The sequence below is a fragment of the Metopolophium dirhodum genome, chromosome 3, assembly GCF_019925205.1.
Source record: "Metopolophium dirhodum isolate CAU chromosome 3, ASM1992520v1, whole genome shotgun sequence".
Classification (NCBI taxonomy): domain Eukaryota; kingdom Metazoa; phylum Arthropoda; class Insecta; order Hemiptera; family Aphididae; genus Metopolophium; species Metopolophium dirhodum.
The window spans coordinates 35,519,320-35,532,028 of NC_083562.1; the positions used below are offsets into that span (position 1 = coordinate 35,519,320).

Sequence of the window (12,709 nt, forward strand, 5' to 3'; positions counted from 1 at the left end):
TATTGAGAGAAGTGCGAATCATAAAATTGGTGGTCCTGAAAAGGACCGTTTTAAGGAAGGAAGAGGGGATAGTATTTTACTACCGCACTACTTCTTTTTGGGAGCTGCGGTTTTCTTGATCGGAGTTTTCTTCGATTTGGGTTTGACGGCGGCCGGCTTTTTCGCTTTGGCTGGGGCCTTCTTTGGTGTAGTCGCCTTGGGTTTCGTCGCAGCGGCCTTTTTCGCTTTTTTGGCTGCTGGTTCACCCGCCGCGGGTTTCTTGGCGGCTACGAGCTTCTTCTTCTTCGGTGTTCCGGCGGCTTTGACTTTTTTGACGATGGATTTCTTCTTCTTGGCTACAACGGCCTTTTTCGGCTTGACCTCGGCGACGGGCAACTTGAAGTGTCCCGAAGCGCCGGTTCCCTTGGTCTGGACGACGGTACCGTTGGCGACGGCGGCTTTCAAAAACTTCCTGATGAAAGGCGCCAGCTTGGCGGGATCGACTTTGTAGTTGGCGGCCAAGTATTTCTTGATGGCCGGTAACGACGAACCTTTCTTCTCCTTGAGCTCCTTGATGGCCGACGTGACCATCACGGCGGTGGTCGGGTGCAACGCAACGGTCTTCTTGACTTTAGAAGCCGACAACTTCTTCTTGGCAGGAGACTTCTTCGCGGCCGGCGATGCGGCGACTGGAGCCGGAGTTGTAGCGACGGTGTCTGTCATGTTGATAATGATATTGTTCAAGTAAATATTAAAAACGATGGATGATTCGCCTGTTCACTGCGGTGATACCAAACGGCTTTGCTTGCTTTGGGAGGGGCGGCTATGCCGTTTACTATTCCAGGCTTGTGCCTCTACTAGTGGATGGATTTTGTGGTTGATTGGTAGGTTCAGTTATGTTAGTCAGTCCAATTTAATGGGTATGGTTTGAGTAAACGTTTGGTGGTTGGAGGGGAGTGGGTTTTACCTAAGAGGCGGATATGATCGTATTCGGAAAAAGAGTTTTTGTAGAACATTGTTTTTGATTGAGAGCAAATGGAATTTTGAATAGATTTGAAGTTGGCTGATTTTAAAAGGGCCGAGTTTCTAACGATGGTGGGCATACCGGTTATCGTGCGTATGCCGATGTTTTGGACGGATTCGATACGTCTCCAATGGGAGGGGCCGATAAAGGGTGCCCAGGAAGAGCCAGCATATGTAAGTATAGGGGTCACGTAGAGTTTAAGTATGTTAAGTTTTGTTTTCAGCGGAACGGGACTGGTACGGTTAAGTAAGGGGTAAAGCATACCACGGACGCGGGTAGCTTTTTTGGTTACGTCTTGAATGTGTTGGTTGAATGTAAGTTTACGTCCAATCGTGACGCCTAAGTATTTGGCCTGTTTTGACCAGTTAACGGGTTGGTTATCGATGGTTAGAGGTGGAATGTGGGTTGTATTAGAACGCCCGAAGAGGACGCCTACTGTTTTGGTCGGGTTTATTTTGATTCGCCACCTGTGGAACCAGTTGGACGCGAGGTTGAGTTGGTGTTGTAGTTGTATGGTTGCACGTTTGGGGTTTTTGTTACTAGTAAAGAACATCGTGTCGTCAGCGAAGAGTGAGAGGTTGGCTTTAGGAGTCGTTGGAATGTCGTTAATGTACGTCAAGTATAGCGTCGGTGAGAGACAGGAGCCCTGAGGGACTCCTGCGAGTACGTGTCTGGTAGTAGAGAAGGAGTGTTCGATTTTAGTGGTAAAAGTACGGTCGGTGAGAAAGGATTGGATGATTTTTACGATTTCTAACGAGATGTTGAGTTTGGAGAGTTTGTAGAGTAGGCCTTCGTGCCAGACGCGGTCGAAGGCTTTCTCCACGTCGAGGAAGACGGAAGCAGTGTTTAAGTCGTTGTTAAAGTTTTCGCTCAGTTGGTGGGTGAGTTTGGTCAGTTGTAGTGTGGTCGAGTGTTCGGGTCTGAAGGCGAACTGTTCGGGACGGATTTTGTTTTTGAGTTTGTCCTGTAGGTGGGTGAGGATGAGTCGTTCGTAAATTTTGGACAGGGAGGAGAGGAGGGCGATTGGTCTATAGTTTTCGGGTTGTTTATGGTCTTTGCCAGGTTTGGGAATGGAGATGATGACTGCTTTTTTCCAGGCAAGGGGAAAGTAGCAGATTCTGAAGGCGCTGTTGATGATCCGAGTAAGGGACAGTATAACGTTGTTCGGTAGGAATTTAAGAGCCGTGTTGGTGATGAGGTCGTCACCTGGGGCTTTCTTTTTGCGAAGGTTGCGAATTATGTCTTGTATCTGGCCGGGAGTGGTAAAGAGGTTAGATCGGGTGATGTCAAGGCCTTGTAGGTACTGGGAGTGAGCGGTTACGTCTGGTAAGTCGGGGCCGGGGTTTGTTTGAAATTGACGTTCGAGCGAGTCGGCTATCAGCTCTGCTCGTTCGTTGGCCGGAAAAACTAGGCCGTCGGGGCCGGTTAGTGGGTGAGATGCTGGACGTTTGTGTAAGAGACATTTGTTGAGTTTGTATATTGAACCGTCTTGGTGGTCTAGTGAGTTAAGAAAGATGTCCCATTGGTCAGTGTTGTGCGTTGCGAGTAAGGTACGTATGAGGGATATTTTGGCGTTTAGTTGTCGTTTAATTGTCGGGTCGCGGTTTATTTGCCATTCGCGGCGTATACGGTTTTTGTCTTGTATTTCCAGTTTAATGTAGTCTGGTACTACAGTGGACGGGTGTTTGCGTGTCGGTACGTATACGCTGGATTCAACCGCTTGTTGGATATGTTTTGTGAGGTTTTCGATTGCCAGGTCGATAGACTCGCGGTCGTTGGTCGGTTGAGTGGTTGAGTTCGGTAAGTTCGTGAGAGTTGTCGTGTATTTTTTCCAGTTAATAAACCGATTCGTAACCGGTGGAGAAGAAGAGATCGGAGTGCAGAGTGTATCTAGAAGAATGGGGTTGTGGTCGGAAGATAGTTCGTTGAGGTTAGTGATTTGGGTTTGATAGGGTAGTCGTACGAGGGCGATGTCGAGTATGTCAGGTCTGTATCGTGTGCATGTCGGGAAATGTGTGGGAGAAGAGGGAGCAGTTACAGAGTAGTCCGATTGTTGTGCGTGGTCAAAGAGGACACGGCCGGCAGCGTTAGTCGTGTGGCTATACCACAGCGGATGTTTGGCGTTGAAGTCGCCTGCCGAAATTTGCCATTCGGCACTCTTTGTCAAAAGGTCGAGGTCGTTTGTCGTTAGTAGGGTTCCGGGTGGTTTGTATACGGCTGAAATAAGTACTTCGTGGCCGTTGAGTTGTACGAGGATGGAAGAGGTTTGGATGGTTGTGTTTAGAGTAACTGGTTGGTGAACGATACGTCGGTTGACGAGAACGGCCGTGCCTCCGTGGGCGGGCGAGCCCCGCACGGGCGGCAGGTCGTACCTGTACGTAAAAAAGTTAGGAATGTGAAGTCTGGCCGAGGGTTTTAGGTGGGTTTCGTTAAGTAGGATTATGTCGGTTTTCAGTTTTAGTGCTAAAGAGCGCAGTTCGTCAAGTTTGTGGTTAATGCCGTTTGAGTTCCAAAATAGAATTTTTAAGTTATCCATTTTGGGGGGATAGTATGGTTAAGAATGATTGTATTGCTGTTTGATACTTTTCTTCAGGTCGCAGTCCCTTTTAACCGTTTCTCTCGACACCGAACCACCAATCGGAACCATGACCGGTTATCCCCCCACCCCGCCGCTAAAATTCTAAACGTTAAACATCGTCCAATGAGGACGACGCATACTGTTCCCATTTACGTATATATACCGGTCGACAGTGTGTTCGAACCACATCAGTCGTCCGACATCCACGTTTTGCACACCAACTCAGAACAATCTAATCCAGCAGCGCAATGGCACGTACCAAGCAGACAGCTCGTAAATCCACCGGCGGAAAGGCGCCCAGGAAACAGTTGGCCACCAAAGCCGCACGTAAGAGCGCACCCGCCACCGGAGGAGTGAAAAAACCACATCGTTACCGTCCGGGAACCGTTGCCCTCCGTGAAATCCGTCGTTATCAGAAGAGCACAGAACTTTTGATCCGCAAATTGCCGTTCCAACGTCTAGTGCGCGAGATCGCCCAGGACTTCAAGACCGACCTGCGTTTCCAGAGCTCCGCCGTCATGGCGTTGCAAGAAGCCAGCGAGGCATACTTGGTAGGTCTGTTCGAAGACACCAATCTTTGCGCGATCCACGCCAAGCGTGTCACCATCATGCCAAAGGACATCCAGTTGGCCCGTCGTATCCGCGGTGAACGTGCTTAACTTGATCATCGTCATTAGTTATCATACCTTAAAAAGGCCCTTTTCAGGGCCACCAAAACGTAATTATAGTCTGGCGATGGGCACGAATAGTGATTGTGAATATTGCGCTAGCGGCAGTATATTATTATTATTGTTGTACAGATTTTACAAAATAGGAGAATGATAAATAAACAACCCAGGCCAAAATTATGAGATGGGGAATCGAATAATTCAACGGTGTGACAATCTCCACGAGACCACGACGTTACATAATACACGACACTACCAGCCGACTATCGTCTGTTTATTTATGGATACTCTTGTCAAGATTTCCCGCGGAGTTTGATAAATAGGTGTACGCCATTTACCATGTAAACATTGAGATTTTTATTACCGATTATCGATCAATAAACAATAATTATCCAGGATTCTCGGTGTTTACATGGCTTCAATTAAGTAAAACACCGATAGTATCTAATTAAAAATTCCGAAAGACCCATGTTGACATTGTAGACGGGTATAATATGGTTAGGTATAACTTTCGTCAGTCGTTCACGTGTTGATGTTAATATTTTCATTACCACGGATCGACAGACAACAACGCATAATAATGGAAACCATACAAAGGGGTTATTTTTAGAATGTTTTTACAAATGTCTTGTTATCGACGGTAATACCCGCATCACGGTATTTACAATACAGTTAAGTACTAATCGCGATACTTTATCGCGTCGTCATTTCCCAAATAACCGAAAACAGATACCTATTAGAATATTTTTAGAACAACATACTTTAGAATATATTTTGTATTTCATTGTTTAATTGTCAATCATCTGATTACCTCGATAATTCGTGCTATATTCATTTCCGGGTTTATTTGATTGACGTCTTGTCAAATTATACAACATAACTAGCTTATTTTTAATGTCACAATCAGACCAAAAGTGAACAATCGTCATTGTGAGGCTTTAAAATATTTTGGTCTACTTACAGTTAACACCGGGCGATTCTTTTATCAAACAACAACCAATATTTCATAAAGTGTAAATATTTTTTTACATCGTTTCAAATCGCTTATAAAACAACGTTTTTATTAAAAAATTGTATTTTTTATCCTTATAATTTTTTAAGTTTTTCACTTTTTTGTATGACAACATAGGGTTTTAATTTTATATTCCAAAGCAGAGTATTTTACTTGGTATTTCGATACATGAAAATCGAATTTGGGACGAGTAGTTTATGAGTTATAAGTATTTAAAGTTTAGATGAGCGGAGTGGAGTGGTACGGGGTTACCCCGCGAAATGTTTGTCCACTTCTATGTGTCGAAATACTAAGAAAAATATTCTGCTTTGGAATATAAAATTAAAAAACACTATGTTGTATAAAAAAAGTAAAAAACTTAAAAAATTATAAGGATAAAAAATATAATTTTTTAATAAAAACGGTTGTTTTGTAAGCCGCCAGTGGTCAGCGTAGCCGTATTTGAGTAAAATCAGCGTTTAATTCTAAACATTCGTTTGACGACGAGCCAGCTTATGTTGACGGTGTACCCATAGTAATTCGATGGGATAATTTTTTAATACGATTTTTAAGGTTTAAGGCCACCCACAAGTGACGGCTTCTTCTTCGAAATATGAAGGAAATGGAATTAAGGCCCTTCAGAATCGTTATCCAAGTATATTTAATGTAAAATCGTGCCCGATCTCGATTGAAAAATTTCAAGGCATTCGCTTAAAAATCTGAAAGCAACGACAGCTACACGTGTAGTACTAACACAATCTAGTGTATCTGCTGGAAAAAAATTCGGACGGACCGTTTGTTTTAATTTTGGTGGCCCTGAAAAGGGCCGTTTTAAACTGTGTTTGTAGGGTAAGGTAGCAAAGTTAGGCCTTCTTCTCGGTCTTCTTGGGCAAGAGCACGGCTTGGATGTTGGGCAACACACCGCCTTGAGCGATGGTTACTCCGGACAACAATTTGTTCAACTCCTCGTCGTTCCTGATGGCCAATTGCAAATGTCTGGGGATGATACGAGACTTCTTGTTGTCACGGGCGGCGTTACCGGCCAACTCCAAAACTTCAGCTGCCAAGTACTCCATGACGGCGGCCAGGTATACCGGTGCTCCGGCTCCGACACGTTCGGCGTAGTTTCCTTTTCTCAACAGACGATGGATACGACCGACCGGGAACTGGAGTCCGGCGCGGGACGACCTGGTCTTGGATTTGCCTCCCTTCGATTTTCCTGCTTTGCCGCGTCCGCTCATGATTGTAATTGTGCTTGGAATGGTTCAGATTCGATACTAAATGAGACTGATGTGCGATTGCTTTGCTTTGCTTTGAAAGGGATGGCTATGCCGTTTACTATTCCAGGCTTGTGCCTCTACTAGTGGATGGAAATTAAGAAGAAATGGTTAAATTTATTGTTCTGTCCAAGAGAGTGGGTAGGGTTTCAATTTACGTTTAGTATTTGGGGGAGGGTGTGTTTTACCTAGAAGTCGGATGTGAGTATGATTCGAGAAAGAATTTTTGTAGAACATTGATTTGGTTTGGGAACGAATGGAGGTTTGAATAGATTTGAAATTTGTCGATTTTAGAAGGACCGAATTTCTAACGATAGTGGGCATACGCGTTATGGTGCGTATGCCGATGTTTTGGACGGATTCGATTTGGTTCCATTGAGAGGGTCCTATAAAGGGTGCCCAAGAAGAGCCAGCGTACGTTAGGATTGGTGAGACGTAAAGTTTTAGTATGTTAAGTTTCGTTGTCGTTGGGACGGGGCTAGTGCGATTTAGTATGGGGTAAAGCAAACCTCGGATGCGGGTGGCCTTTTTGGTGATGTTTTGAATATGTTTGCCGAAAGTGAGTTTGCGCCCGATGGTGACGCCGAGGTATTTTGCTTTGTCGGACCAGTTAATGGAGTGGTTGTCGAGTAGTAGTGGTGGTACGTGGGTGGTATTTGAGTGTCCGAAAATGATACCTACAGTTTTGGTCGCGTTTATTTTGATTCGCCATCGGTGAAACCATGTGGTTGCAAGGTTAAGTTGGTGTTGTAACTGTATGGCGGCTCGTTTTTGGTTGTGGTCGTAAGTAAAGAACATCGTGTCGTCGGCGAATAACGAGAGATGAGCTTTTGAAGTCGTCGGAATGTCGTTTATGTAGGTCAAGTAGAGAGTTGGTGATAGGCAGGATCCTTGAGGGACGCCTGCGAGAATGTGTCTGGTGGACGAGAAAGAGTCTTCGATTTTAGCGATAAAAGTGCGGTCGGTGAGAAAGGATTCTATAATTTTAATGATTTCGGTCGGGATGTTGAGTTGAGAAAGTTTGTAAAGGAGTCCGGCGTGCCAGACTCTGTCGAAAGCTTTCTCCACATCAAGAAATATAGAAGCGGTGTTAATGTTGTTGTTAAAGTTCTGGCTGAGTTGGTGAGTGAGTTTGGTCAGTTGGTGGGTAGTAGAGTGTTCGGGTCTGAAGGCAAACTGTTCTGGGCGGATTTTGTCACGGAGTATGTTTTGCAGGTGAGTGAGTATGAGTCGTTCGTAGATTTTTGATAGGGAGGAAAGCAGAGCGATTGGGCGGTAGTTTACGGGTAGTTTGTGGTCTTTGCCTGGTTTGGGAATGGAAATTATGACTGCTTTTTTCCAGGCAAGTGGAAAGTAGCAGATTCTGAAGGAGCTGTTTATAATTTGCGTTAGGGATAGTAAGATATTGTTGGGAAGAAATTTAAGAGCCGTGTTGGTGATGAGATCATCGCCTGGGGCTCTCTTCTTGCGAAGGTCGCTTATGATTTTTTGAACGGTGCCGGGGGTGGTGAACAGGTTAGATTTTATAGTATTGTGGTTTTGTAGTGAATGGTAGTACGCGGTCACTTCTGGTATGTCGGGACCGGGGTTGGTTTGGAATTGTTGTTCGAGAGAGTCCGCTATCAGCTCGGCTCGGTCTTTGGCCGGAAAGACAAGACCGTTTGGCCCGGTCAGAGGGTGAGAAGCTGGACGTTTATGAAGGAGGCTTTTGTTGAGTTTGTAAATGGAGTTGTCTTGTTGGTCGAGAGAGTTTAGGAAGGAGTCCCATTGGTCAGTTTTGTGAGTTAGAAGTAATGTACGAATTAGTGCGATTTTGGCGTTAAGTTGGCGTTTAACGGTTGGGTCACGGTTTCTCTGCCATAGACGGCGTAGTTGGTTTTTTTCCAGTTATTTCTAGTTTTATGTAGTCGGGAAGTAAGAGGGACGAGTTTTTGAGTTTAGGAGTAAATACGCTAGCTTCGATAGCGTGTTGCAGGTTTTTGGTCAGACAATCGACTGCTAGGTCAATTGAATGTTTGTCATTTGTCGGTGGTACGGGAGAGTTTGGTAAGTTGGTAAGGATCGTTTTGTATTTTGTCCAGTTAATGAAGCGGTTAGTAGTAGGAGGAGACGATGAGATCGGAGTACATAGAGTCTCCAGAAGTATAGGGTTATGGTCGGAAGATAGTTCGTTGAGGTTTTCGATTTGGGTCGGGTATGGTAGACGTGCGAGGGCGATGTCAAGTACGTCGGGTCTGTGACGGGTGTAAGTGGGAAAATGTGTGGGGGAAGAGGGGGCAGTAATGACATAGTCCGAATGTTGAACGTGATCGAAGAGAACACGGCCGGCTGCGTTTGTTGAGTGGCTGTACCACAGTGGGTGTTTGGCGTTGAAATCGCCTGCCGATATTTGCCATTCCGCGCTTTGGGTAAGTAAGTCTAAGTCAGGTGTCGAGAGAGTGGCGCCAGGTGGTTTGTATACCGCTGATACAAGTATTTCATGGTTGTTAAGTTTGATAAGGACTGAAGAGGTTTGAATGGTTGTGTTAAGAGTCATAGGTTGGTGGACGATGCGACGGTGAATAAGGACGGCCGTGCCGCCGTGAGGGGGCGAGCCCCGGGTAGTCGGTAGGTCGTTCCTGTACGTGAAGTAATTTGGAATGTGAAGGTTGGTGGAGGGAGATAGACGAGTTTCGTTAAGTAAGATTATGTCGGTTTTTAGTTGGAGCGCGAGAGCTGTTAGTTCATTAAGTTTGTGTGTAATACCGTTGGAGTTCCAAAACAGGATTTTTAAGTTATTCATTGGGAGGCGTGAGAATTGTCAGGAATGCTTTTATGGTCGTTTCCATCAGTGTTTTGGGGTTCTGGTTGGTTGCCAGGGCAGTCAGTAGGTTGGTCAGGAGGTTTAGAATCAGGGACAGGTTGATTTGTGGTGCTTGGGGAGTGGGGGAGGGGGGAGCTGCTCCGGCAGTTGCAGTAGCGTAGGACAGGGTTGGCCTAGGTGCAGGTGGGGGAGGTGGTGTTTTTTGAATAGGAAGGGTTTTGTTTGGTTTTTGGACGGTTTGGGCCTGAGTTTGTGGTTTTGGTTGGTTTTGGGCCAGTAAGTGGGGGCAACCTCGGAAATTTGCGGTATGTGATCCGCCGCAGTTGCAGCATGTGGGGGCCTGTTCGCGGGTTTTTTGGCAGTCGCTAGCCAAGTGGTTTCCTGCACATTTCACACATCTGGGTGGGTGACCGCAGTCGCGTGAACCGTGGCCGAAGCGTTGGCACGAAAAGCATTGGGCTGGGCCGGAGGGTTTGAGGGGTTCGACGGAAATTTGTATATAGAAGAGATTGTTTAACAGGAAAATGTCTTTTGAATTTGGATTTGACGCGATGTGTACCACACAAATTGGCATCGGTTTTTCCGGGGTGCCGAAACGGCGGATGAATTTAACGGAGAATCCAAGGGTTTCCAGCTCCCCTTGGATTTCGTCGACCGGGATATCATGTGGGATGCCCTTCAGCACGACTTTGATGGATCGTTCTTCGGGGAGTGAAAAGGTGTGGAATTCGATACCATGATGCAGTAGGGTTTTCTGGATTAGTCGGAAAAGGGTCGCGTCAGAAGTTTGGACGGTGACTTGGCCGTTGGAGGACGATTTGGCGGTTAGAGAGGTAGGGGCAAGGTTTGGGAGGGCGTAGATCACGGGAGCGATCTTCCGCCAGGAGCCGGAGCTTAGCATAATTGGTGGTGGTCTAGCGGATGTAGGTTTAATCGGAGTTTTTGGTGTGTTTGGTGCGGAAGTAGATTGATTAGATGCGGTGGTGGTTTGATTTGGTGTGGAGGTTATTTGGTTTAGTGAGGAGGAGGTTTGGTTTTGTACGGAGGTGGTCTGATTTTGTGCGGAGCTATTTGTTTGGTTTGGTTTAGGTACGGAAGTTAATGTATCTGTAGATTGTACGGAAGTTAGTGAGGATCGAGAGTGTTGTGTCGAGGCGCTTGAGTCAGAGAAGGAGTCTAACGTTTCGGAGTCGGAAGTTTTTGATGGTGTTGGAGAGGGAGGAGCAGAACGCTGACGTGCGAATTTTAGTAGGTGGTTGGTAGGGGGGTTACCCCCTTTGCGTTTTTTGCCCATGTTTGATTGGCGTGGGTTTGTTTAGGGAGGGGATGGGTTGCTGTGGCTATGTGAGGGCGCGGCCCCACGACAGCTATAACGGAGGGACGTCGCTTCCGCGACGGCTTACTTGTGGGCGCTGGTGCCCTGTTGGAGAGCGGTGAAAACGGCTGTTTGAGTTGAAGGTTCGTGGTGTGAACCGTAGGCGCTGGAGCCCTGTTGAAGCAGTGAGAACGGCTGTTTTGAGGTTGTGGGTTCGTGGTGTGAACCGTGGGCGCTGTTGCCCTGTTGAAGCGGTGAGAACGGCTGGCTGTAGAGTAGTTGGCAGAGGACGTCTTGCTCGGATGTGAACTGAACGTTGAATGATGTGCGATTCGCCTGAAATTTTCGTATATATAGTAAAATTGTGGATAGCAATTCTGTGATTGGACAGAGATAACAACACTACGATACTACGTCACACCGTTCGGTTGACTTTCATTACCAAACGTTGTGGTTTTCGTTCGACATAACCGTGAAACGTACTCGTAGAGAAACTTCTATTTTCCGTTGTTATGGACAAATCGACGATTCTATTTATATCGTCATCACTGTGGGTTTTTACACCAATAAACGAACGGCATGTCGCTTGGGTTTGGTAATATATACCCCCAGTGATGTACTGCCAAATCATCACTCAGTACACAACGTTTCAGTCGTCAACAAGTTTTCTATTTACAACTATTCGAAATGGCTCCAGGAGGAAAATCGGCGGGCAAAGCAATGAAGAAGTCGTCCGGCAAGGCACAAAAGAACATCGCCAAGTCCGACAAGAAGCGCAAGCCCAAGAGGAAAGAATCGTACGCAATCTACATCTACAAAGTGTTGAAACAAGTACATCCCGACACCGGAGTCTCGTCCAAAGCCATGAGCATCATGAACAGCTTCGTCAACGACCTGTTCGAGCGCATCGCCGCCGAATCCAGTCGTCTGGCCCACTACAACAAACGTTCGACCATTACCAGCCGGGAAATCCAAACTGCCGTCCGACTCTTGTTGCCCGGTGAATTGGCCAAGCACGCCGTCAGTGAAGGAACCAAGGCTGTGACCAAGTACACCAGCTCCAAATAAGTCTCCCGTTTTGTGAAATATCATTACTCAACTAAAGCCCTTTTCAGGGCCACCAATCGCTATAAAATTTCTGTTCTCTAACAACCATTATTTTTGAACTAAAACTATCGCACGTAGAATATTTTGAACATTTGCAGTGTGTACAGAGCGGGGAGCACTGCGTGATTATCGGGATAATTAAAAAAGAAAACAACGAAAAAAAAAATGCCGTCCGGTTACGTGAGAAATTTACTAAAACATCGAGTTCTTCTTTGATAGAATGATATAATATCGTGTGTATTATTATAAATGCGATGGATATTAATAGACGTTGTGCGGGTTTTACCGTCGAAAACACGAGATTCGGCAAAAACATGCTAAAAATAACCAATCTTATGGGCACGGCAAATTTCATTATTATTATTTAACTGTCGGTCGATCCGTGGTAATGAAAAAATTAACGTTAATATATATTTGAGCGACTGTGAGTAATAGCTATACCTAACCAGACTGTAATGTCAACATGGGTCTTTCGGGTTTTTAATTAGGTACAATCGGTATCTTACGTAATTGAAGCCATATAAACACCGAGAATCCTGGATAATTATTGTTTATTTATCGACTATCAGTAATAAAAATATATTTATAACAATGTCAATGTTTACTCGGTAAATGGCGTACCTATTCATCAAACTTCCCCAGAACGCGGGACAAAAGTATCTATAAATAAACAGACGATAATCGGCTGCTAGTGTCGTGTATAATTATAATGTATGTTTTATACGTCGTGGTCTCGTGGATATTGTTGCACTGTTGAATTATTCGATTCCCGACAGTTATCCAAATTAAATAATATAGTCCATCCAAATAACAAAAATGACCATCCGCCAAATTCTGGTTCAAGTGCCACGGTTGTACCAAAAGTACGACAACGGCATTGTAATATTTTTAACATTAAAAAAAGGGTTTTTTTTAATTTTTATTATAACATTATCATAATATCCCAGGTGGCAAGATGACATTTTAT

General features: G+C 45.3%; 4 protein-coding genes across 4 annotated transcripts; 2 read left to right on the plus strand and 2 right to left on the minus strand.

Annotated features, from left to right (window-relative positions):
- Positions 1–37: 37 nt before the first annotated feature.
- On the minus strand, positions 38–752 carry LOC132941418 (histone H1A, sperm-like). Its single transcript, XM_061009462.1, has one exon. The coding sequence runs from the start codon at positions 700–702 to the stop codon at positions 88–90; it is 615 nt and encodes a 204-aa protein (XP_060865445.1). The 5' UTR covers positions 703–752; the 3' UTR covers positions 38–87.
- A 3,031-nt stretch (positions 753–3,783) lies between these two features.
- LOC132941420 (histone H3) lies at positions 3,784–4,245 on the plus strand. The gene has a single exon (XM_061009464.1). The coding sequence runs from the start codon at positions 3,830–3,832 to the stop codon at positions 4,238–4,240; it is 411 nt and encodes a 136-aa protein (XP_060865447.1). The 5' UTR covers positions 3,784–3,829; the 3' UTR covers positions 4,241–4,245.
- Positions 4,246–6,057: 1,812 nt separating this feature from the next.
- On the minus strand, positions 6,058–6,545 carry LOC132941208 (histone H2A-like). Its single transcript, XM_061009150.1, has one exon. The coding sequence runs from the start codon at positions 6,479–6,481 to the stop codon at positions 6,104–6,106; it is 378 nt and encodes a 125-aa protein (XP_060865133.1). The 5' UTR covers positions 6,482–6,545; the 3' UTR covers positions 6,058–6,103.
- Positions 6,546–11,322: 4,777 nt separating this feature from the next.
- Positions 11,323–11,703, plus strand: LOC132940654 (histone H2B-like). Its single transcript, XM_061008365.1, has one exon. The coding sequence runs from the start codon at positions 11,323–11,325 to the stop codon at positions 11,701–11,703; it is 381 nt and encodes a 126-aa protein (XP_060864348.1).
- Positions 11,704–12,709: the final 1,006 nt, after the last annotated feature.